The 25,349-nt window shown below is 35.1% G+C and overlaps 1 protein-coding gene across 4 annotated transcripts in view; it reads left to right on the forward strand.

Moving 5' to 3' along the window:
- The window catches only part of TCF12 (transcription factor 12), a 325,867-nt gene that overhangs the window by 199,298 nt on the left and 101,220 nt on the right, over positions 1 to 25,349 (forward strand). For all 4 annotated transcript variants that reach the window (XM_054701785.1, XM_054701789.1, XM_054701793.1 and 1 more), the window contains one exon: positions 5,494 to 5,558. In XM_054701785.1, coding sequence (XP_054557760.1) covers positions 5,494 to 5,558 — 65 coding nt within the window. The remainder of the gene's footprint in view (positions 1 to 5,493; positions 5,559 to 25,349) is intronic.

Consider the following 25,349-nt stretch of genomic DNA (forward strand, 5'->3'; position numbering starts at 1 on the left):
CCCAACCTCAATTTGGCTACTAACTATGTCCTTTGCCATTATCTTTTGAAGAAGTCTTTACAGACTAATGTTAGCATTAATTTCTTTCTGGAACAAGCAGTGAAGAGTTGTATCTTGAAGTATGTTACTGGTAAAGGAACAAGATGACTTAGATTTTTTTTTTCAGTACTGAGAAAATTTGTTAGAGTAATTATTGCCTGTGCTAGTTCATGTGTCTTAAACAACTAGGTTAACTTTAGTAATTAGCTGTTTCTTGAGCAGTTGTTTGAACACTTCAGGTCAGTCAAAATCACCTATCATTTCTTAATTGTCAATTTGAGATCAAAATACAGAGTCTCACTAGTATAAACCGTGTAATCAAGCTACTTAAAATGCTTTTGCACACAAGATACAAAATATGTCTGGTGACTTGATTTACCATGTACATAAATATCTACTAGAAATATGTTGCTTTTCTACTAGAATTGGGGTCTTAGCCCAAAGAAGAAAATCAATGATTTAGAGCAGGGGAAAATGGCATTTTTGATTTTTACCAAATTCTAAGTGAAATTTAGTAAGCCCTTCAATTCTGAAAGGGGATAGCAAGAGTCCTAGCAATACCTATGATTTTATCACCATTAGAACAGATATTCTCATTGCATAATATAGTTGTTGTAGATAGCTTAAATATCATTTATGCTTTGCAATTACCATTGTTAATAGCTCTGCTTCTAGAGCTTACTATTTAATGTGTTGATTAAAAAAAAATACATACATTACCATGCAACAAATTTGTTTTTTTAACATTCTGATGATAACATGTCAACTTTCTTTATAATACTATATAATTGGTTTTGTACATTTAAAAACATTCTGAGAAGCCTGCCAAAGGAACTCATGGTGTGCTAATACCCCCCACACAAATAATCCCAGTAAATTCTTTGTGTTTTTCCATTGCTGTTTCAAGGGAAATTAGATATATGTTAAGTAAACTGTGTTTCGCTGACATTTACTGTTAACACTGTCCACATACTGTGTTTATATGTATTTATGTAAAAGTTAGCAGAAATCCATAATACAGTAGCCAGAAGTTTTTGTTATTTGCCAGCCACCTGAAATAGAATAGATTATATGATTCTTTTTAATTCCTGAAAATAGTTTTTGTGAAAAGTAATTCTGAAAGAATTAAAGATGAATATTCTTTAAATCTCAGGAGTAATGTACATTATTATGCATGTACCCAAACTTCTAAGCTCCTAAGAAATCACTAGTTTCTGATAAATTAAAGGTGAAGCAAAAATGTTACTTACATTTCAAAAAATCTCATTGAATAGATTATCATTTTTATTCTTTTAAAGATTTATTTTATTTGTACAAGAACTGGGGTGTAGGCCAGAGGTGCAGGGGGTGAAAGGATTCACCAGAGACAGAGTGGGGAGCAGAACAGGCAGATCTACTGAAATATACTGCTGAGGGGAGCAGTGGGTGAGACAGGAGAGGGCTGCTTTGCCATGTGGGTCAGCCCCCTGGCCAAGATCTCATGCTGCAGTGGCTGGTGACGGCTTGATAGCCCTGAGACTTTTAACTCCTGTGCCACCAGGTAGGCCCTAAGTATCATTTTAAAAACAAGTTCTCAACTTTCTATTTCAGAGGAAACTTACTTTGTAGTGTATTTATTTAGCTTTTATTAAATTAATTTTCATTCTCTGATTTGAATATCCTTTGTGAAAGGGAAAGTTTAGGAATTTTAGTAGACACAGGAAAGTAAGTTTTAAAACTGTATATTTAAAACAGTATCTTGGGCCTCCCTGGTGGCGCAGCGGTTGAGCGCTGGGTTGCGAAGCTGCCTGCAACCTCTGCAGCCGGTTCAATCCCCGGCTGCTCCCCGGCCACCGGAGGAGGGTCCCACATGGCGCGCAGACCTCTCCTGCCGCCCGCTGCTCCCCTCAGCAGTGTCCTTCGGTCCTTCTGCCTGCTCTGCTCCCCGCTCTGGCTCTGGTGAATTCTTTCACCCTCCCGCGCTTCTGACTGTACCCAGTGCATGTATAAACCAAAACAAACAAACAAATAATAAATAAATAAATAAGACATGCCTCTAGAAAATTAAAAAATAAATAAATAAATAAATAAAACAGTATCTTATGGATAGTCTCCACATAGTTAAATACAATTAAATTAAAATTGTATTTGAAAGCTGTGCTTTATTTAAAGGAGAGCTAATACAGTATTGATCTTTTACTTTCTTCCCTTTTCTACCTTCACCAAAAAGAGTTCTTTACTAGGATATTTAAGTGAAAACATATAAAAGACCTTAAGTTTTTGCTTAGTTTTAAGTCTTTATTAAAGCAATTTGTCAAGAACAGGAGTTTGTAGGGTAAAAAGGACTTTAGAGCCTCCCTGGTGATGCAAGGGGTTAAGATGCAACCTATGAAGCTGTCCGCAGCCTCTGCAGTATGAGTTTGATTCCCCGGCCAGCCAGGGTGCTACCCACATGGCGCAGCAGACCTTTCCTGACTCACCCTCTGCTCCCGTCAGCAGTGTACTTTGGTCAATCTGCCTGTTCTGTTCCCTACTCTGTCTCTGGTGAATCCTGTCGCTCCCGCCCCACACCTTTGGCCTGTACCCCAGCTCTTGTATGCATCAATAAATCTTTTTTAAAAAAAAGGACTTTAGTGCATATTTCAGCCTGTAAGTTGATTGTCTCTACTGTGGTGAATGACACGCTATTGATAGTCTTTTTTAATTTAACTTTGTTATTTGTTTAATGTGTTAATGTAGTCTCCCAGTTCTTCTGCCAAGTATAGAAATATGATTTGATTTTAAAGGCAGTATTTTCTTAAATATTTTGAGGACATATACTGAAATGCTTTTAATTTTTTGTTTATTTTTGGTAATATAAGTAGCATACGTTTCAGGTGTTCATTGTTAAGATTCAACATTGAAAATGGCTCCATGCCCTCTAATAGATCATGATTGGACAAAGAAGTGTGTCTTTTTCCATCCAATCATTTAATAATGGGCATATAGGTTGTTTCTGACTCCTGGCTATTGTAAATATGCTGCATAAAAGGGGTACATCTATCTCTTCAAATTACTGTCTTTGTATTTTTCTGATAAATACCCCAGAGTAGGATTACTGGATCACATGAAAATTTCTATTTTTAATTTTTTGAGGATTCTCTATACTGCTTTCCATAATAGCTGTACCAGTTTACTTTCTCAGCAACAATGTACAAGGGTTCCTTCTTCGTATCCTCTCCAACACTTGCTTTTGTCTTTGAATAATAGCCATTCTCGCAGGTGTGTGATGATACCACACTGTTGTTTTAATTTGTATTTCCCTAATAATAAGAGGTGATAAACATCTTTTAAAATGCCTGTTGTCTTTGAAAAAATATCTGTTTTGACCCTCTGCCCATTTTTCGGTTGGGCTGTTTGTCATTTTATGAAGTTTTAATATGTAACAGGTATTTATACTTGTTGGACATATGTGTAAATATATTCTTCCAGAGAAGAATATTTCATAAACTTTATTTGATTAATAAAGTAATAACTTCAAACTGTAGGTGTGTACTGTTCTTTTCCTCCCAGTACCTTTTCTGCCAGTCATTCTTAGTGGGCACTTCCCTTCAACCTCTACCATTGTCCTGGTCCAAAAGGGACCTCAGCTTTCGATGAGTCATAATTATAAATGTACAGTCTCTTGTTTTGTGAGATTAGATCACCCAAGTGTAGACCAGTAACCATATTTTGTTATACAACTATAAGCTGATAATTCAGTGTGTATTATAAAATTATGGTGAAGTTCTTAGAACCTTAGTAATTTTAGATACTTTGTAACTTCTTGTGAGATTTAATGGTATTGTCATTGCTGATTCCTTGGAATTAAAAAAACAGTTAATTCTGGAATTGTCATTTTTCATTTGTGCCTTCACATTTGATAATAACATCAGACTGTGGGGCCTCCCTAGTGGCACAGGAGTTAAAGTCTCAGTGCTAACACTCTATCACCAGCCACTGCGACATGAGTTGGATTCCCAGCCAGGGAGCTGACCCACATGGTATAGCAGACCTCTCCTGTCACACCCACTGCTCCCTTCAGCAGTGTATTTTAGTAGATCCGCCTGTTATGTTCCCCACTCTCTGTGGTGAATCCTCTCACTCCCCGTACCTCTGGCCTACACCCCAGTTCTTGTATGTATAAATAAATAAAAAAAAATCTTTAAAAAATATATAACATCAGACTGTGATCCCTGCAGATACCTTTTTAGCAACGTATCTATCTGTGACTGTTTAGTTGAAAACATTTGTAAATTTACTGAACATACTTCAACTCTAGTTTGTCAAAAAGCAAATAAATGATGTCAATTGCCAGCACTATGGGACATCTGCTCTCCCTCTTGAACTGGCCAATACCATTTTTGACGCTTCACCATCTGACTTTTGAATTGTAAATTCAGTCTCAGCAGAAATTCTTACACGTTTCCAGGAAGGGTATAAATTTGCCATGATGACTTCAGAGAATAATAAGGCAATACTTGTGAAGTTGAAATTGTATATCCTTTAATCCAGCAGTTCTACTTATTTGTGTCTATCCTGGAGAAACTCTTATGTGTGTGTACAGAACAATTGCTGCAGGGATATTTGTTTTAGTACTGTTCATGATAACAGAAACCAGCTGCTTTTTTTTTAAAGTTTATTTTATATATTTTTTACATCATTTTTCATTTTTGTACAATGTATGCATTTTCATCTTTGTTATCATCCCGGTAAAATTCCCTGCCCCCCCCACCCTTGTTTTGATCCTACTCCCTTCTCCACTGTTTATTTTTAAATAGGGAAATAGGTATTCCCCTGTTTAGATAATGGGATATTATTTGAACTTGGTTTTATTGGATAATGGGACATTTCATAGCAGTCAAAATTGAATTAGGTGTCTATTATCAACACATATCTCAAGAACATATACTATTGCATGAAAACAAAAATTTCAGAAGGAAGATATCATGTGATACTATTTGAATGTATTAAACACAAACAGTAATGCTTATTACTGTGTACATAATGTATATTAAATGTGTACATAAATGTATATTAAAAGGTAAAAAATATATATGGCAATTATATATACCGTGTTATGATGATGGTTTCCTTGGGATCTAGAGTGAGATTTAAATTATATCTAAGAGAGAGAGAGATAGAAATATTCAATTTGAAGCCAGTGTTCTTACCAGTAGATTCATGGAGTCATATACTTGGCTAAATAACTATCCATTCTTCTGATTTTTTTTTTAAATATTTCACAATGAAGATTTTTTTTTTTTTTAGTAAAATATGTGATATTTTATTTAGCAAGTCAGAATTTGACTATTAAGCTGACTATGGTGATTGTTTTAAAATTGTATTTGTTAAATGTTATCTTCTTGATCCTAATTTGTCCTCTCTACTTCCAAACCCCAGTATCATTACCATGAAGCTGAATTGATTGCCAATATTATTTTCTTTGTTTTATAGGAAAAACATCAGAAAGGGGCTCATTTTCCCTGTACAGCAGAGACACCGGATTACCAGGATGTCAAGTAAGTTTAATAAATATAGAAGTAGTGAGATGATTTTTTTAACATATAAAGAAAGGCTTTAGTAGGGGAGGTAGAAACATATCCAATTTATTTTACCTTAATTTGTGACTAAATATGGTGTTTTTTTAGCAATTCAACATTTTCTTCTGCCTTCTGCTTTAACATTTCCCTTCTTCAGTTCAGTTCACAGACTTTTTCTAATATCCAAGATTTTCATAACCCACTTTCGTTTTAACTGGAAGCAAAGCAACTTTCTCACCCCTTACAAAATACTTCTGAAAATGATTTTTGCATATTTCTTCATAAAATCATCAAAGTTGCTAATACATTACTGACCATACATTAATATCCTGTGATATTAATATTATATGATAGTATAATATTTAATATTACATTTTAACACATACTATTATTACATACTTTTATTTTGTATACATATTATGTATACACTTTTTACTCCTCTCCATTCCAATCCTGCATCTAACCAATTTTTAGACTTTTTTTCAACTCTTCCATATTCCCTAGCATGATGCATTTCTACTCAACAGCTATCTTCTCTGCTCTGCACTCCCACCCGCCCATGTTGTAGACTGAGAATCCTGAACACTCAGTTAATCTGAAGATTCCCATTAGAATCAAGCCAAAATTAATAGTGTAGCAAGAAAATATATTAAACTTGTTTTTCGCTGTCTGCATGCCTTTCATGAGGCCCACCTTAATTTCAGATATGGGTATATGAGTCAATTTTAACTATCATGCTAACAGTAGTACTCCATTTAATACGTATCCCATAATTATGCCAATCAGAACACCTAGGTTGAAATTCCAGTTTTACAAGTAACAAGGTAGTCCTAAGACAACTTAAACTTTAAATCCCATCGCCACATTGATTTCCTCATTTGAAAAGTAGAATTAGCAATTTCTACCTCTGTCTGCTTTAGGACTCTGAAGATTAAACTTCATGTACTTGTGAAAACATTTGGAAAAATAAATTCATATTTTTTGAACTTTTGAGTCATATAACCCACAGAGCAAAAGTTATTTTGAGTTCTTAATATTATTTTTTTTACAAGTAAAATTTTTTTATTAATTAATTTTTTATTTTTACATCATTGTTCATTTTTAACAATATTTGCTTCCCCCCACTCTTCCATTTCCTTCAACCATATTTCTTCTTAATTCAGAGAAAATCAGTTGAGGAATTGGTATAATTTTTACCATCCTCTTCCTCAGTTCTTTCCAAGCTGTCATCAGTGTCCTTACTCCCCTCCACTTACAGGGCATGCTATCATCAAACCCCTGTAAGTTCTTTTCATGGTCCTACTGTTGGGATAGATAATCTGGTAGAGGGGAAAGGAGTTTGGTACTGGGAATTGTTTTCAGTGGACATCTAAAAAGACAGTTAAGTTAAACTTTTAAGTCACAGTTAAGTTAAACTTTTTTGATAAATCCATATGAAATCTAGTCACAGCTTAAAGAGCCTATAAGATCTTTGGATTTGGGCTATGTTTTTTGTTTGCTTTTTTTTTTAAATGAACTTCCACTGTTTTTGTTTTGTTTTGTTTTTTGCGTAGAAGAACTGGGATATAGGCCAGAGATGTGGGAGTTTGGGGGGAATAAGAGGATTCACCAGAGACAGAGTGAGGAGCAGAGCAGGCAAATCTACTAAAATACACTGCTGAAGGGAGCAGCAAGTGAGACAGAAGAGGTCTGCTTTGTCTTATGGGTTAACACCCTGGCTCAAACTCAAAATTCATGGCCTAGACTTAACCTTAGGCCACCAGGGAGGCCGTAGGGCTATATTGATTTTGAAAAATATGTTGCAGTTATACTGCAGCATAACAATACCCCTGAAATCTAGTCTATGCTCTTACCTCTTACACAGGAGAGGCCTGGGAATTTAAGTTTTTGACAAGTGCCACAAGTGATTCTAATTCAGATGGACTTGGAATTATGCTTTGAGAAGCCCAGGCCCTCTGTGTAAGTCACATATAAGTATTTTATATGAAATATAAAAGAAGTTACCTTTAGATCACTATTTAACGGTTTATAACTTGTTGGAGCAGTTTGGCAAGCCTATGAACCAGAAAACATGGTTGATGGAATGTATGAAATGTAAAGTAACAGTATTGCTATATGCAAGATTTAAAGATATTCAAGTGAGGGGAACATTTGTTTCTGAAGAATTAATAAAGAATGCAAAATCCACAGAGCAGAAGCCTCCAAATTCAATACAGAGGAGAGAAGATTATACTGCTGTAAAAACAAATACTACCAATGAAGAAAGGAGGGCACTTAAAACAAGAGGAGGGATTCTTTTTTGTGAAAAGAACAATGACATTACTGTTTATTATTGTGACTTAGCTCTGACTTTGCTGCAGATATCAGCAGAAATTGTAATAGAGATAGCATTGCTGATTTTAGGCCAAAGTAGTAGACTCAGGAAATTTAAGAGTTAAAAAAAAAAAGTGTGATACCAATTCAAAGAAAAATCTGTATTGTAAACATTTATTATAATGACTCAGAGAAGACAAAAATAAACAGCTAATTGGCTGCCATTTTGTCTTACCTATTCACAAGCAACATAAAAATCTTAACCACACAATAATAGAGGGAAATATCAATAGTGACTACTAAATTATATCCAAATGCCACTTTGAAACCATTTTTTGTAAACAGAATCCCCCAAGGAACATTAACTCTGCTATTAATGTACATAAAATGCTGCTGACATACTGCAAAATTCAGCCTAATTTAATAATGCCTGATGGGCCTTACTTCATGTTAAAATGATGTAATAATATATTGCTAAATGAGTCTCCTCATATTACCTTCACAGCAATCGAATAACTGATGAGCCATTAAAAGGAAATTGTTGTAGCAGTATTACTGGAAACATTGATAGATCAGTTTGCAATTGAATTTTTTTTATTGATTCAACACAAAGCATGGAAGCTAGGATCTTTGTTAACTATAGGTATATTACTTTAAAAATTGCCACTATGCAGTGAAAAATACTTCGTTTCTCTTTGAGATCTCTTAGAAAAGTATTTGTATAGTTTAACTTTTTCTCAAAGTGTTGATACCTAGAAGATGGCAGGATGCTGCTTTTTTCCAAAATGGTTTTAAGTTTCATCAATTCAGATATTATGCCCTTGAGAAAAATGATGATTAACTTTAAAGACTCAGTTAATGGTGGTTTGGAAACTTACCCATACCATTTTTTCTTTAGCATACTCTTTCCATTATAACCACTCTCATTATATATAGACATTTGATAATGATTGATAAAAGAGTGAATACATCAGGAAGATACAACAAAGAAAAATGTGTGCATACCTAATAACAGAGCTTCAAAGTAAATAAAGCAAAACTTGATACAATTAGAGAGAAATAGGCAAATTCACAATCATAGTTGAAAATTTTAATACCACTCTCAGCAGTTGACAGAATAACTAGACAAAATTAATACAGAACTGAATAAACTACCAATTGCCTTCACCTAATGAATTTGCTTACAACTCTATTCCCAACAACTAAAGAATATAAATTCCTTTCAAGAGCACATGTTATATTCAGTACTAAACCATATGCTGATCTCTTAAATTAGTGTCAGTAAATTGAAAATGTTTGAAATCAGAGATATTCTCTGACCACAGAAGAATTAAATTAGAAATTAGTAAAATATCTAGAAAAATACCAAATGTTTGCAATTAAAGTGGTATCTAATCTGTGATTTTAAAAAAAAATCAGAAGGGGATTTAGAAAGTATTTCTAATTGAATTTTAATGAAATATCACAATTTGTTGGTGCAGCTAAAGCAATGCCTAGAAGTAAATGTGTAGCTTTAAATGCTTATATTTAAAAATAACATCTGAAGGGCCTCCCTGGTGGCGCAAGGAGTTAAGCATCAGCACTGTGATGCCATCTGCAGCTACTGCAGCATGAATTCTGTCCTTGGCCAGGGAGCTGACCCACATGGTGCAGCCCACCTCTCCTGACTCACCCGCTGCTCCCCTTAGCAGTGTATTTCAGTTAGTCTACCTGTTCTGTTCCCCACTCTGTGGCGAATCCTCTCACCCTCTAGCACCTCTGGCCTATACCCCAGCTCTTGTATGCATAAATAAATCTTTAACAAAACAAATTAAAATAAAAATAACATCTACAGTGAATGACCTAGTTTCTACCCTAAGAAGCTAGAAAAGAAGCACAGTAGTAGTAGTTGAAATGCAAACAAGAGCAGAAATCAATGTAATTTTACACAAATAAGAAAATTAACAAAGCCAAAATTTTGCCTTTTGAAAAGACCCCAAAAATTAATAACTCCTACGTATATCATTGTGTGTACATGTGGGTTTTTTTTGGTGTTTGTAAAGCAAATAATGAAGAAATTTTGTGAATAACTTAATTCAGTAAATTTGACGTCTTTGGTGAAATTAATTTTTTGAAAGATACTAAAATGGGGATAAAATGAAACAAAGTGTGAATAGCTTTATATCTATTAGTGAAAGTAAATTCATATAAAAATCTTTCCCACAAAGAAAACTTAAGTAATATGGTTTCATTGGTGAATTCTTCAAAAGCTTAAGGGAAAAAAAGCACAAATCTTATACAGAGTATTTTCAAAAATAAGGGAGAAGGGAATACTTTGTAACACATTTTATGAGTTGAACAACATTCCCAGAAAGGAACCCACACGATAGGGCAAGTAATAAGAGTACCACAGCTATTCAATGAAGGAAAAAAATCTATCTCTTTTGCATATGGTGCTGGAACTGCTGGATATCAGTATAAAAGAAAAAATTGCACTTTAACCCTTAAGGTCCTTACAGCATACACAAACAAAAATTTGAGATAGGTCATACACTTAAATATGAAAACTAAAATAATAAAGCTATTAGGAAAAACAAGTAGATTAATATCTTTGCCATTTCGGAGTAAACAGATGTTCCTTAGGAAAGAAATGGAACATAAAAATGAAATAAAATTGATGAACTGAACTTAAGCAAAATTAAAATACATTTTCATTTTAAAAAATCATTAAGAAAAGTAAGAGAAGGGCCTCCCTGGTGGCGCAGGCAGTTGAGCACCGCACTGTGAAGCTGTCCGCAGCCTCTGCAAGGCGGGTTCGATCCCGGCCCGCCAGCGAGAATCCCACATGACGCAGCAGACCTCTCCTGACTCGCCCACTGCTCCCCTCAGCAGTGTATTTCCATCAATCTGCCTGTTCTGTTCCCCAGTCTGTCTTTGGTGAATCCTCTCACCCTCCTGTGCATCTGGCCTGTACCCCTGTTCTTGTATAAATAAATAAATCTCAAAAAAAAAAAAAAGAAATGAACCTCAGAAAGTGACTTTTAAAAAAAGAAAAGTAAGAGAAGTCACAGACCAGGAAAAAGTTTTTACAGTACATTATCTAATAGAAAACTTGCATATAGGACATACAATCTCTGATAATAGTTTAAAAAAAAAAAAGTAACCCTTTTTTTTAATGGAAAAAACGCTTGAGCACTTAACAGAAGGAATACATAAAATTGGGCAATCAGTACTTTAAAAAATGCTCCATTTTATTAGCTATTGGGCACATGAAAATTTGCAGTGATACACACCTACCAGAATAGCTAAAGTTTAAAAAACTGAGAACATCAAATCTTGGCAAAGATGTGAAACAACCTGAACAGTCATGCATTGCTAGTGTTATGGCCTTGAGATAGGCCATGGCACCCTCTGGTGAAGAGGTACCCTCCCCATTCTCAGAGGAAAAAAGCATCATCTATAAAGACAAGGTGATTCCCAGAAGAATTCTAACAAATGGGCCTTGCTAGTTTTACCTCGATTTACTATAATTCCTTTATACTCCTTAAATTATCACATTCTTACATGAGTATCACTTGTCATCAGATCTAGTAGCATAAAAGTGCATAAGTCTGTTTGAGTCTTCATTTCCTTGTAAAGGCTCCTAAGAGTCTAAGAAAACTCCTCCTCTACAGAAGTAGGATTTTTCTTATATGGGTACCTTAGGCTAAATAATTATTACATTGACCTTATCCCTTAGAGTTTTCTCTAAATATATTGTCAGAAATTATCCCATCAAGTAACACAGTTCAAACTTGAAAATTGTCATTTCTCACTGGCTAAAGAAAATAATCCTTTTCAGAAACGAAGTCTTATTAGGGGGAAGAGTGAGAGGGAGAAAGAGAGAAAGGAATGATAACTATACCACAGGTATTTTATGCAGCAGCTTGCAGTCATATTACCAACTGAAAATGATACTGTTCCTGAAATTACTGAGCATTGGAAGTCTAAAAGGGTCAGGAAATTGGTTCATTCACTGCAATTAAATCTTCTGTCAGGAAGAGAAAAATAGAAATACTGGGTTCAGTAGTAACATCTTTTTATATCCTGGCTATCAGTCCTTTGTCAGATTTGTGTTTTGCAAATATTGATTCCTAGACAATGACTTGTCTATTCATTTTTTTTTAAAAAAAAATCTATGCCTTTTGGGCCTCCCTGGGGGCGCAGCGGGTTGAGCGCAGCGCTGTGAAGCTGTCTGCAGCCTCTGCAGCACAGGTTCGATTCCCGGCCAGCCAGGGAAAGTCCCATATGGCATGGCAGACCTCTCCTGTTGCGCCCGCTGCTCCATCTGCCTGTTCTGCTCCCTGCTCTGACTCTGGTGAACTCTCTCACCCTCTAGCTCCTCTGGTCTGTACCCCAGCTCGTGTATAAATAAATAAATCTTTAAAAAAAAAAAAACACTATGTCTTTTGGTGAACTGAAGTCTTTACTTTAGATGAAAAGTTACCACTTTTTTCGGTTATATTTTGTATGTAATTTTTTCTATATTCTGTGTAAAAAAAAAAAAACAACTTTGTTTCAAATTGACAGATAGTCTCCTGTGTTTTCTTCTCAAAATTTTGTTATTTCAACTTTTATATTTAGATCTAGGGTCCGTTTTGAATAATTTTTGTTTGTAGTGTGATTAAAGGATTGCTAGTCATTTCCGTTCATATGACTATCCATTTGTTACTGAATCTTTTGTTCTAATTTTTTTTCTTTCATTTTTGGACTATGATGACAAATATTGTTGGAAATCAAATGAAGTACATAATTGTGGGTGTTCTTCTGGGCTCTGTTTTTTCTAATATTTCAGTTATGCCAGTACTGCTGCTTAATTACTAGTCTTACAGTCAGGTAACATAAATTCTCCAACTTCGCTCTTCACATTTCAGGCTTCTTTGGACACTAGGTCTTTTGTATTCCAAAGCAATTGTTAAATTATTAAAATCAGTTTAATTCCTATGCACATAAACCTTGATGTTGCTATAATTGTGATTATATGTAATTTACAGATCAATTTGGAAAAAACTGATTTAATATTGTCTTACCATTCATGAACATGGTATGTCTTTTAATTTGCTGAGATCTTTTTAAACTTCTCTGAGTCATTGTTTAGTAATATAGTAGTTTTTAGTGTTGAGGCATTTCATATCTTTTGTTAAAATGTATTCCTAGGTATTTTAAGTTTTTTACATGCTTGAGTAAATAGCATTTCTTTTCATTTCCATTTTTTAAAAACAAAGCAATTTTTTACATGTAATATATATGTATTGTTCAGCTCTTAAGTGTATTAATCAATTCTAATGAGTGCATATTAAGATACGAGACATTATGTCACCCTAGAAATTGTGTTCCTTCAGATTCAGAGTACAGCCCTACTTCCAAAGGAAATTGGTATGATTTTTATCAACAAAAAATAATTTTGTCTGTTGGAAACATTCATATAAATGGAGTCATACAGCATTTACATTTGAAATTTAACTTCTTTCACTTAGTATGACACTTTTTTTTTTAAGATTTATTTATTTATACAAGAACGGGGTACAGGCCAGATGTGCGGGAGGGTGAGAGGATTCACCAGAGACAGAGTGGGGAACAGAACAGGCAGACTGATGAAATACACCACTGAGGGGAGCAGCGGGCGAGACAGGAGAGGTCTGCTTCACCATGTGGGATTCTCGCCAGCCGGCCGGGATCAAACCCACCCTGCAGAGGTTGCGGACAGCTTCTCAGTGCGGCGCTCAACCGCCTGTGCCACCAGGGAGGCCCTAGTGTGACACTATTGAGATCATTAGATCTTAATTTTTATTGATGAATAGCATTCAATCTATGCTTTTTGGTATGAACATACCAGAGGTCATTTCCATTTTCCTGTTGATGAACACCCGGGTTGTTTTCCACTTCAGGCTTTTTAATGAATAAAGCCACGCAAACATTTTTGATTAGAGTTTTTTAATGTGTAAATTTTATTGTACACAAAGTTTATGCCAGTAAAAATTGGGGGAAGGGAATCAGATTGCAAAAGAAGATCAGAAATTTCACCATTTATGTGAAATCCCAATCTTTGTTCTCCACAGCTTAGATAACTGCATGTCATAAGCATATTTCAGAAAGGAATTCAATGGTAATAATAACAACATGACCACCACTTATTGAGCCCTTGTTAACTTCACACATCATAGGCCATGTTTAAAAGATAATAATTTAATCAACAAGTATTTGCTTATTTTACCATGTAGAAGAAAATTGGTCAGAGATCAGAATAAAAGAATTAATATCCTCAAGAAGTTTACATTCTAAATGGATTACATAGCTTTCATATCATATCTATATCTGGTCAATCCTACAAAGCTAGGGTTTGTTTTTTTTTAAGATTTATTTGTGTTGTGCATACAAGAGCTTGGGTACAGGCCAGAGGTGCAGGGGGTGAGAGGATTCACCAGAGACAGAGTAGGGAACAGAACAGGCAGACTGACTGAACTACATTGCTGAGGGGAGCAGCAGGAGAGGTCTGCTGTGCCATGTGGGTTGCTCCCTGGCTGGCCGGGGATCAAACTCCTGCTACAGAGACTGCAGATTGCTTCATAGTGTGGTGCTTAACCCCTTGCGCCACCAGGGAGGCCCTACAAAGCTAGTTTTTAAAGAGAAGTTTAAATATTTCTTTAGATAACAGCAAACCTAATAGGGACTTTTAGGCTGATTATTAAAGACATAAAATTTAAAACAAGGAAGTTCATATTGTATACCATTCTGAGCAAATGAATTTCAGAACAGTCATAAGTAAATTAAAACTCATTCAAAGAAGAAATTGTAAATAGTAAAGTAACTTGCAATGTGGAGAATGGCCGAAGGACCTACAATTACTTTGTTTTAAAAAAGAGAGAACTACAGTAACATGAGAAGTACATTCACATATTTGAACTATAATTTGGTTTCTTATTTGTCCTTTTTACTCCCAGATGATTATTTTTAAATTGTGGAAAAGTAATCAGTGTGATGTTCTATAACTTTTAAGGTTCAAACTTTGAACAGTAAGCAAAAGTTAACCAATCTTGATTTTTTTAACTTAAAATGGAATATTCTCATAGTATAGAGGTTGATAGAGAATGAGTTCCTTCTCACTGGATGTATTCAAGGAAAGGCTTGAAAATTTTCAAGGGATTTTTTAAATGGAGGATAGAGCATCTGTTGTTTGGAAAAAAAGGACTTTAAAATGTCCTTTCAATTTTGTGAGCACTCTAGTGAATAAAAAACTTTGCAAGTGACACTGATAATCCGTCTAACATTGGAAGTCAGAACTTACTATTGACATTGCTATATGGTTTAACATTTTATTGCAATGGTACTTAGACTAAATGTTGAAAGTATAGACAGCAAATATTTGAATTGATACAGTGATCTGGTATGCAAGGCATTTGGATAGATTAATGGTAATGATGATAATGGCTAGTATATAACAATACAAAGCATTATACGAAACAACTTACAAACACTTCATTTGGTCCTACTTAGTGAAAAAAGTGTTCTTGCTGCTTTTGCTATTGTTATTCCTCCTATTTGAAACTGAGAAGCCTAAAGCCTCAGGAAATAACATATCACAAAGTTTCATAGCTGACGACGCATGGCAGAAAGAATAGATAATTAAGGTAGTGATGGCACTAATGTTCAAAGTAATAAACTTATGTGGACTGTTTTCCAAAGGAAGCCATGATTATTTTAGAACTAGGAAATAGTGTCAAGATATTAGGTGTCTTGAAGTGAAAGAACAAGTGCACGAAGTAATAAGGAATTGATGGTTTTGTAAGAATAGGTATGTCAAAGTTGACTATTGATGTGAAGATTTCTGACATTAAGTGGTTCCCGGTACTAATAACTCTTTTTGGGAGAAGATTATTCAGTGGTAATTGGTGGATTTTTGAGGTGGCAAAAGTTAAGAAGACTTAATATAGGCTGTTGGGTCATTGGTGAAGCTATCCAAGAGATGATTCATTCACGAGGTAGCATGTGAAAAGGCCATGCACAATAACTGGCACTTAGTAGGCATTCAGAAAATGTTTGAATATGAATACTGTGGTTTGGGAAAGAGCACATTAACATGGGTAATAAGCAGTCAGCTTCCTGCAGAGTGATCTTCTGCACTTTGTGACTTACTTGAAATGTAAGTAAACTAGATTCTTTTGTGAAAGGAAAGTTTCATCTTAAAATCAGTAGACAATTTTCTGTTTGAGTTATAAGGCCAAAGAGTAATATTATGCAAGGGTTATTTGGCAGGGAAGAAAACTTTTTTTCCTGTTTTCTCTATAAACCTTTTTGAAGTATTTGTTTTTTAAATTTTATGTTCAAAGAGCTATAAGGTAGGTGTCTTAAATGACCAATTCAAGATAATTTACTTAGTTGTCCAACTTAGGACAGTTCTGCAAACTGACAGAACCATTGGTAGCAAATACTGAGGCCATATTACCACATCAAAAATATGTAAGTTTGAGGGCCTCCCCTGGTGGCACAGCGGTTGAGCACTGGGCTGCGAAGCTGCCAACAGCCTCTCCAGCTCCGGTTTGATCCCCAGCTGCTGGAGAGGTCCCACATGGTGCGCAGACCTCTCCTGCTGCATCCGCTGCTCCCCTCAGCAGTGTACTTTGGTCCTTCTGGCTGTTCTGCTCCCCACTCTGGCTCTAGTGAATTCTCTCACCTTGCTCTTCTGGCTGTACCCAGTGCTTGTATAAATAAATAAATCTTTAAAAAAAAAATAATATATATATATATATATATATATATGTTTGAGCAGATTTGGCAACAGCGCAGAACCTTGACCAGATTAGCTCCGGTGGAGCTGCTGGTGGCCCATCTAGCTTTATTGGATGCAAAGTGCTCCATAAAACTTTCTAATTTTACTTTTGGTGGCACGTAGTGCTATTTGGGAACACTGTTTCCAAAATTATTCTTTTGCAAACTTATTTGAGGAGGGAAATAATTATTAAATAATGACTGGAGATTAGATGCCATCTTTAAAAAAATGAAAAAGGGGGTGACCACAGACCGGGTATTACTTAATAATAAGGGATTGCTGTCACATCTTGGAGGTGTAAGAAGAGCTGAGAAATAAATCTTTTTTTTTTTTTTTTTTTTTTTTAAAGGGCCTCCCGGTGGCGCAGTGGTTGAGCTTGGGCTGCAAAGCTACTGGCAGCCTCTGCAGTGCTGGTTTGATTCCTGGCCACCGGAGAGGGTCCCACATGGCGTGCAGACCTCTCCTGCCGTGCCTGCTGCTCCCCTCAGCAGTGTGCTTTGTCAGTCTGCCTGCTCTGCTCCCCACTCTGGCTCTGGTGAATTCTCTCACCCTCCCGCGCTTCTGACTATACCCAGTGCTTGTATAAATAAATAGATCTTTTTTAAAAAAAAAGAAGAGCTGAGAGATGGAAGAATTAAAGTAGGAGCAACAGAATGCTGACAGTTGTTAAAGTTTTAAGAAAGGTACATGAAGGTTCATTATACTTTTGTCTTCTGCTTTTGTTTATATTTGAAAATTTCAGATGTCTAGTATTGAGTGTTTAAGTTCAGAAGTAAAGCACGCATAACTATATACCTAGTGCTATGTTGAATTTTGTTTTACTCTTAATTGTACTCATGAAAATGCAAGGGATTGGGAAAAGGGGTTCCTTTTTACTGGAGGTGAAAGCTAGCATTGAAGGGAAAGGGAGTGACTTCAAAATATTAGAACTCTACTGAAAATTTTAGGACTACATAACACCATTTCCAGGAAAGTAAAAGAAAAATGGCTTTTCTTTATCTCCTATTCTTCTAACATTTGTTTGTGCTTCCTGTAACTGACTCCTTTGTAGTCACAGAAGAAAAGGCTCAAAAGCATATACTGGTAGTTTTGCAGGAAGACTTTTAGAAGGCCTTTTTACAAGGAAGTTTCTAATTTCAGACGTTCAGAAAAAATGTTCATGTAGGAGATGTGCTTCGAGTATGCTCAATACTGACCTCATGAAAGTCTGTCTTCAAGAAATCCCTTAAAGCATTTTTGGAAGTGGACACTCTTTTGGAACCCTGTAACATTCTAAAAGAAATTAATTCTTATTGAATATTTGTAGTTACTTAAATACTGGTTGTACTAAAATGGCTTTTAAGGGATTCTCTTCATAGTTCTTTTTATTTTTTAGAATCTTTATTTATTTACAATGCACATCTCCCGTCTTTGTATCTTTTCATTGGCTAATAACAGGATTTGGAGAAAAGTTCCAAGAAAAAAATATTGAAAATAGGGCCTCCCCGGTGGCGTAGCGGTTGAGTGCTGGGTTGTGAAGCTGGCTGCAGCCTCTGCAGCGCTGGTTTGATCCCCGGCTGCTCCCTGGCCACAGGAGGAGGGTCCCACATGGCGGGCAGACCTTTCCTGCTGCCCACTGCTCCCCTCAGCAGTGTACTTCGGTCCTTCTGCCTGCTCTGCTCCCTGCTCTGGCTCTGGTGAGTTCTCTCACCCTGCCGCTCTTCTGACTATACCCAGTGCTGGTATAAATAAATAAAAAATAAAATAAAATCTTAAAAATAAAAAAATAAAAATAAAAATAAATATTGAAAATAAAATATTAAGATGGTAAAATTTCCCTCTGTAACTGGTAATGTTAAAAATTTGGGAAACTTAACCTGCTAAGATAACTATGTTTTAGTAATTTAATAGTACCTAAGTAGTTCTGTTCCTTTTCTTTTTCATGTCAGAGAGATTGATCTGATTTTGTTGCCAGGATACATTTGATAGATGACTGTCATTATCTTCTCAAACCTGCATGACACTCTTAAGTATAGAAAATGATAATTAAATTTTCAAGAGAACATGTTGAGATTATAAGATTTGGGACTTGTAAAAGAACAAACAGCAGTTGGCTAGTAGTGACTGGTGTTTTTTATTGACCCAGGGAAGGAATAGAAGTGTTTCAGGTTTTCTTTTACTTTGTTTCTTTGTACAGCCCCCCAACCCCCCACCCCAATTAATATATTGTCCAAACTGTTGGTAATGACTTGGAACTATTCAGGTTGCACAAAGCATTTAATGAAATCTTGTCTTAGACAAAACACTAGAGAGGATCATAATTAATGTCTCATTTTCTGCCAGTTGCTATTGATTACTCATTCAAGATCCCTTTGTTCTCAGAATGATAACAACTATAGTTTGCATCACTATCTAATGAGATTCTCAGGATAGAATTCTTTAACAACATGCTGATAATTGCTAACATATCCCTGGAATTTCAATGTAAATTAATTTGCATCATAATACAATTATTTCACAAATGCCAGTGCTTTCCAAATTTGAAATTTATTACAATCTGTTTTTAATCATTTGGGGAAAATTAACAGAAGACTGATATATTATTGAAGCCCAAAGTCCAACATTTATATTTTGTTCTGAGTTCCCCTCATCCTCTGAGATTTTGATTTGTAACTGAAAGGCTTGTCACTTTTCAGTTCCCTTCTCATAATCTCTGACACTTCAAGTAGATTTACAGCTAAACTAAATTGTGATATTTCTAATTTAAAAGAACAGTTGCAAATATAAATATACTATACTAATTTTGCTCTTAGGATCATTTTGTTTCTTCGTCCCTCAGTGACAAAAGAAATATATGATATATAGTAGAAAAAATTCAGCTGAGAAATCTTAACAGTTTATGTATTTTATCATGATTTATACCTTTCTAACCCTTTGATTATCATACTCCCTCCTCAAAAATACAAATCTAGAAACAGCTGCCTGCCTTTATGTATTCAAACTGCATAACATTTCAGGAATATAAGATAGGCATGAAATTAAGGAATTCTATAGAATGTGCACAGAGCAGGGTTTCATGAGTCCATGTTAAATATTTTAAATTGTTTGAAATATGTGATAACATAATGAACTCTCCATCTTATTTTTCAAGGAAAAAAATTAGTGATGTCAGTGGTTCAAAATGTTAATCATAATATGAGACTAATTATTTTTGACATACAGTCCACTAGTTCCTTATTTAATCTGAAGTTATGAATGAATATCAAAGCATACTTAGTACAGTATTGGGCCAAGCCATTTAATGGTAAAAAAAGCATTTCTGAGGAAGCAAGTTATGTTTATCAAGATTTCAAACACTCTCTTTTAAGGGTAAAGAATATCTAAATTATTGTGTGATTCTGAATCCTTCTGGCTATTGAGTAGCACCGTTTTCATTTACAAAGATGTTTTTCTGCCTTCTTATTAAATCACATTTAGTACCTTTCAATATAATCAAGAAGAGGAGCATTAATAAATGATGTTGGCCAAGACTGTTGCTTTATTCCTCTTCTTTACTTTTTAGTCAGTATCATCACAAAGGCTTACACTGAACAGCCTTTTCAAGTTCACATTTATATCTGATTTCTTGGGTACCTGAAGAGGGAGAGAGAACTTTTACAAAAATTACCATACTTATACTAAAGTATCATGTAAGGAAATAAATATTTTTATTTATAGTAGATGTTTGTCATACACAATTCAAAATGAAACTTACTGTAGATATTATTATAATATGCTAGCCTATATTAGCATTTCAGGGATTACCCTTTATTGAGTATTCGTGATTAGATGCGTCTTTCACAGATGAGGGTCTATATGACTTTCTAAAAAGATGCTTTTTAAAGCATGTCTTAAGAAACTTTATGCATTGTCACTTCAGAATACTAATTCTTCTTAAAATAAGACAATTTGGCAGAATAAAACTGCACTGCTAGCTCCATATCCTTTGGGATACTTGTGTATTCTTTTTGCCTGAGGTACCTCCAGGACAAGATCAGTGGCAATCAATAGTGCTTCTCATTTGTTTTAGGCAGACAGGAAAATCAATAATGTGAACTGATATGTAACTTTATTTTAAGAAAAGAATAAACAGTTTATTAGGTATGTTTTGTGTTACCAAGATGTTTGAAAAATCATGTAAAGGAAAAAACACTATTTTGTAGTAGTAAAATATCAAAATGTTAGGTCTATACAGTTTAGTCCTTGATATTTTTAATCATAATTTCCACCAGTTTCATGGCAGTTATTATCTAAATTATCAAGTTCTTATGGAAAGAAACCCTGTCTTAAACTTATTTTGTATAATAGTACTGAACAATTCATTTTGGTTGACATGATAAAATATGTTCTTGTGGGAAAATGATTATTGCTGTGATTAGGATCACTGAATGAAGAAAGCTTTTTTGGCTCTAGTACTCCATGTAGAACACGAAGACTATAAATCCCTGGTCACGTCTCTACATTTGTGTACAATGAAGAGAATAATTTATCAACACTAAACTGGTAACTTTTTCTTCAAAAACAAAAACTTTTTCTTCCTTTATTCCATGCATATATACAAAATCTACCAGTATGTGCTTTAAAGGGTAACTCAGCCTAAGTACTGTAACCCACAAATTCATTTAGAGGTTACTTATGTTTTTTCAAGTTAACAATCTTATACATGGTAGATTCCAGGAAGTTTTCTTGTATGGAGGAAAGAGCCTCTTAGACCTAGATGAAAATTGGGGTTCTTCTACTTACTATAACATATAAAAATCTATATAATACTTAATAAGATTGCAGTAGTATTAACTGAAATGGTACATCTGAAAGAGTGCTAGTATACCCATGATATTTATTCTGATCTTCTTTAACTTTTTATTTTGAAAAATTCACACATATAGAAAACTTATAATTAGCATCCATATGCTCTTAAGTTTCATCAATTAACATTTCACATTTGTGCATCCATTCCTTTTCTTTCATTCAGTGTTTGTATGTATGTGTGTACTGGATAGTTATACACACAGATACATACAATTCTGCTGAATCATCTGAGAGTAAGTTGCTATATTTTTATTCATGATTTAGATTGATACAGCTTGAATCTGTCACATTCTACTCTTTAGATTTGCCCTCTAATTGTGAATTCTCTCTCTAGGGACCTGTCTATTCTCTTTCCTATTTCCAATAGTCTATCTTACCATAACCATTGGGAGTTGTAACTCAACCAGCTTGGATTCAGGGAAGACAAGGTCTCTTTACTTAAGACAAAGAAGGAGCAGAATAAAACATGTCATTCGTCTTTGACATGAAGAAAGTCTTCATTCTTTGATGATATTTGGAGTGTGATAATAAACAAGGGAAAAAAATAAGATTCAATTTTTTGTTTTCACTAAGGCCTACAATTATGCTACTCACTTGTACTGAAGCCTTTTGACTTCTCTCAGCAACCATGTGAGCTTTTAGTCCTATACCCTTTTTTAGAAAAAGAAACATTCATTAATATTAAATAATCTGCCCTCATACAGTCAGAATTTGAACTTAAGGTACCTAATTCCAAAACCTGTTTTGTTTTCAGGATATCAAAGTTTTCATCTACTTTTAGGAATGTGAAAAAAAAAAATGTACTTTTCTATTCACACTTAGATTATTTTATACCTTTGTTAGACTTTAAAAAAGATTTATTTATTTATGCATGGAAGAAATGGGGTGTAGGCCAGAGGTGCGGGGAGTGAGAGGATTCATCAGATATAGAGTGGGGAGCAGAACAGGCGGCTCTACTGAAATACACTGCTGAGGGCGCCTCCATGGTGGCACAAGTGGTTAAGACACAGCACTATGAAGCAGTCCACAGCCACTGCAGCATGAGTTCGATCCCCGGCCAGAGAGGTGACCCACATGGCACAACAGACCTCTCCTGACTCGCCAGCTGCTCCCCTCAGCAGGGTATTTCAGTCAGTTGGCCTGTTCTGCTTCCCACTCTGTCTCTGGTGAATCTTCTCGCCCTCCCCCGACATCTCTGTCCTGTACCCCATTTCTTGTATTTTTAAAAAAGAAAAAAGGAAAACAGAAACACTGCTGAGGGGGACAGCAGCCAAGACAGGGGAGATCTGCTGTGCCATATGTGGGTTAGCTCCCAGGCCGTGATTGAACTCAGGTCACAGTGGTGATGGGGCTGAGACTGAACCCCATCGCTACCAGGGAGGCCCTATTATGACTATTATTTGGCTTGTTTGGAAAAAAAAAAACTCATTTGCTATATTTTACTCAACTGAACTTTTTACCTGTATCTTATAACTTAAGCAGAGAGATTTCATGATCCTCCAAACTCAGTTTTTTGTCCCTCCAACAAAATATTGCATGTAGAGTCAATAAACTTTTTCTGAAGAGTCATGTGGTGTATATTTTAGGCATTGAAGACCATACATCCTCAGTTGCAGTTATTCATCTTTTCCATTGTAGTATGAAAACAGTTTTAGCCAGTGCATAAATGAGTAAGTGAGACTCTGTTCCAATAAAAGTGTTTTTAAAAACAGACCCAATTTGATCAGCAGACCTTGGTTTGTTGACTCCCTAATGCAAATCATCATCTTATATGAGAGTTAAAGTTCAGATGCCAGGAAATTGGTGTAAGGAGCACTGTTAAAAGACATGAATGCCCATCTCCTCTCGTGTGTTTATGTGTATACAATAAGCAGTTTCATATGTACCTTCCACATGAGAGAAAACAGATGAAATAATAAATGCAGCAGGTATCTTATTACACATTATCATGAAACACCAGTTTTGAAATGAGCAGGGAATAGCCTATTAAAACTCTAGTAATATTTAAAGGAAATTTTTTGGGTTGCATATGCCCTGTCCAAAAACATGTGGTAATAATATGCTCCATCTAGCATTTTATAAGCCATATTTGAGGAATGTTGAATGTGCCCAGAATAAGGAAGAAAGGAGAGAAAGAGAGAAACACAAAGCAGTTGTTACCATGGAAATTTCACTATAATATCATTGTGAGACTTGATAATTCCTTGGTCACACTACTCTTACAAATATACTCAGGAGATCTGTTGCTAATGGTGTAATACACTATGTGTGGTGTGATTGTTTCCTCAATTTTGTCATTTCTCCAGAAATTAGTAAACTTAAGGGAAAATATTTCTCCTTTTATGTCTGATTATCACACCTTTCCCCCATGTATCTTTCCCAACCTGTTGAACCCTATACTTATTACAATTTGTGCAATTAATGCTGAATAATTACATTGGAATTAGAGTCTTTTCATGTACACATCACAGTGGTGACTCATTCTGTTCTTATTTATAAAGGAAATACATTATCTCTGCTCAAAGAATTTAACTTTTGAGAAGTCTGGAAGAAAATTAATTTAATTATAAGCATTTCTGAAAGATACATTAACCTTTGACTGGTTTATTAGTACATTGATTATTTCATATGTGCCCCAGCATTGTTCAGTAGACTTAAAAAATGAATTAGCCAATGAAAGTGAAAAGACAATATAGCAAAACATTTGAGATGCAGTGAAAGCAGTGATCAGAAGGAAATTTATAGTTATGAATACCAGTGTTTAAAAAGAAGATCTCACACCAGTAACCTAACTTTACACCTTAAAAGCCTAGAAAAAGAACAAACCAAACATAAAGCACATGAAGTGAAGGAAGTAAATAGAGAACAGGAAAAAATTATTGAACAATTATTTATTTATGCATACAAGAACTGGGGTACAAGTCAGAGGTGTGGGGAGCGGGGATGAGAGGATTGACTAGAGACACAGTGGGGGAGCAGAACAGTTAGACTGACTGAAATACACTGCTGAGGGGAGCAGGGGGCAAGATAGGAGAGGTCTGCTGCGCTATGTGGGTAGCTCCCTGGCCAGCTGGGATCAAACTCATGCTGCAGAGGCTGTGCTTAACCCCTTGCGCCACCAGGGAGGACCCAGAAAAAAATTTTTAAATAAAGACTAGAAAACAATATGATGAACAAAAGCAAAAGTTATTTCTTTGGACTGATCAAAATTGATAAACTTGTAGCTGGATTAACTTTAAAAGTTTAATTACTAAAATTAGAAATGAAAATAGGAAGCATTACTACTGACCTTAGAAAATTAAAATGGATTATAAAAGGATACTATTAATAGTTGTATGCTAATAAATGAGATAATCTAGATGAAATGGAAAAATTTCTAGAAACACACACACACTAACAAAATTGGTTCAGGAAGAAATAGAAAAATGTGGGCAGAGCTAAAACAAGTAAAGAGGTTGAATCAGTAATTAAAAGTCTTACCAAAATAAAAAGCCCAGGACCAAAATGGCTTTACTATTGAATTATACCAGTCATTTAAAGAGCATTAGCACTGATTCTTTGTAAACATTTCTTAAATCATTTTATGATGCCAGTATTACCCTTACACAAAGCAAGACAGAGATACCACAGGAAAAAGGAAACCACATCGGTATCCTTTTTGTCTGTTAATGTGTGAAAATCCTCTACATAATACTAGCAAGGTAAATTCAGCAACATATTAAAATGTGTTTTATCTCAGGTATGCAAGGGTAGCTCAGCTCTCTATATAAGAATTGTTGTAATTTATGAAAGGGGGAAATTACATGATTATGTCAATGATGCAAAAAAATGCATCTGAGAAATGA

This window comes from Talpa occidentalis, unplaced genomic scaffold (assembly GCF_014898055.3).
Source record: "Talpa occidentalis isolate TD23 unplaced genomic scaffold, MPIMG_talOcc4v2.1 talOcc4.11, whole genome shotgun sequence".
NCBI lineage: Eukaryota > Metazoa > Chordata > Mammalia > Eulipotyphla > Talpidae > Talpa > Talpa occidentalis.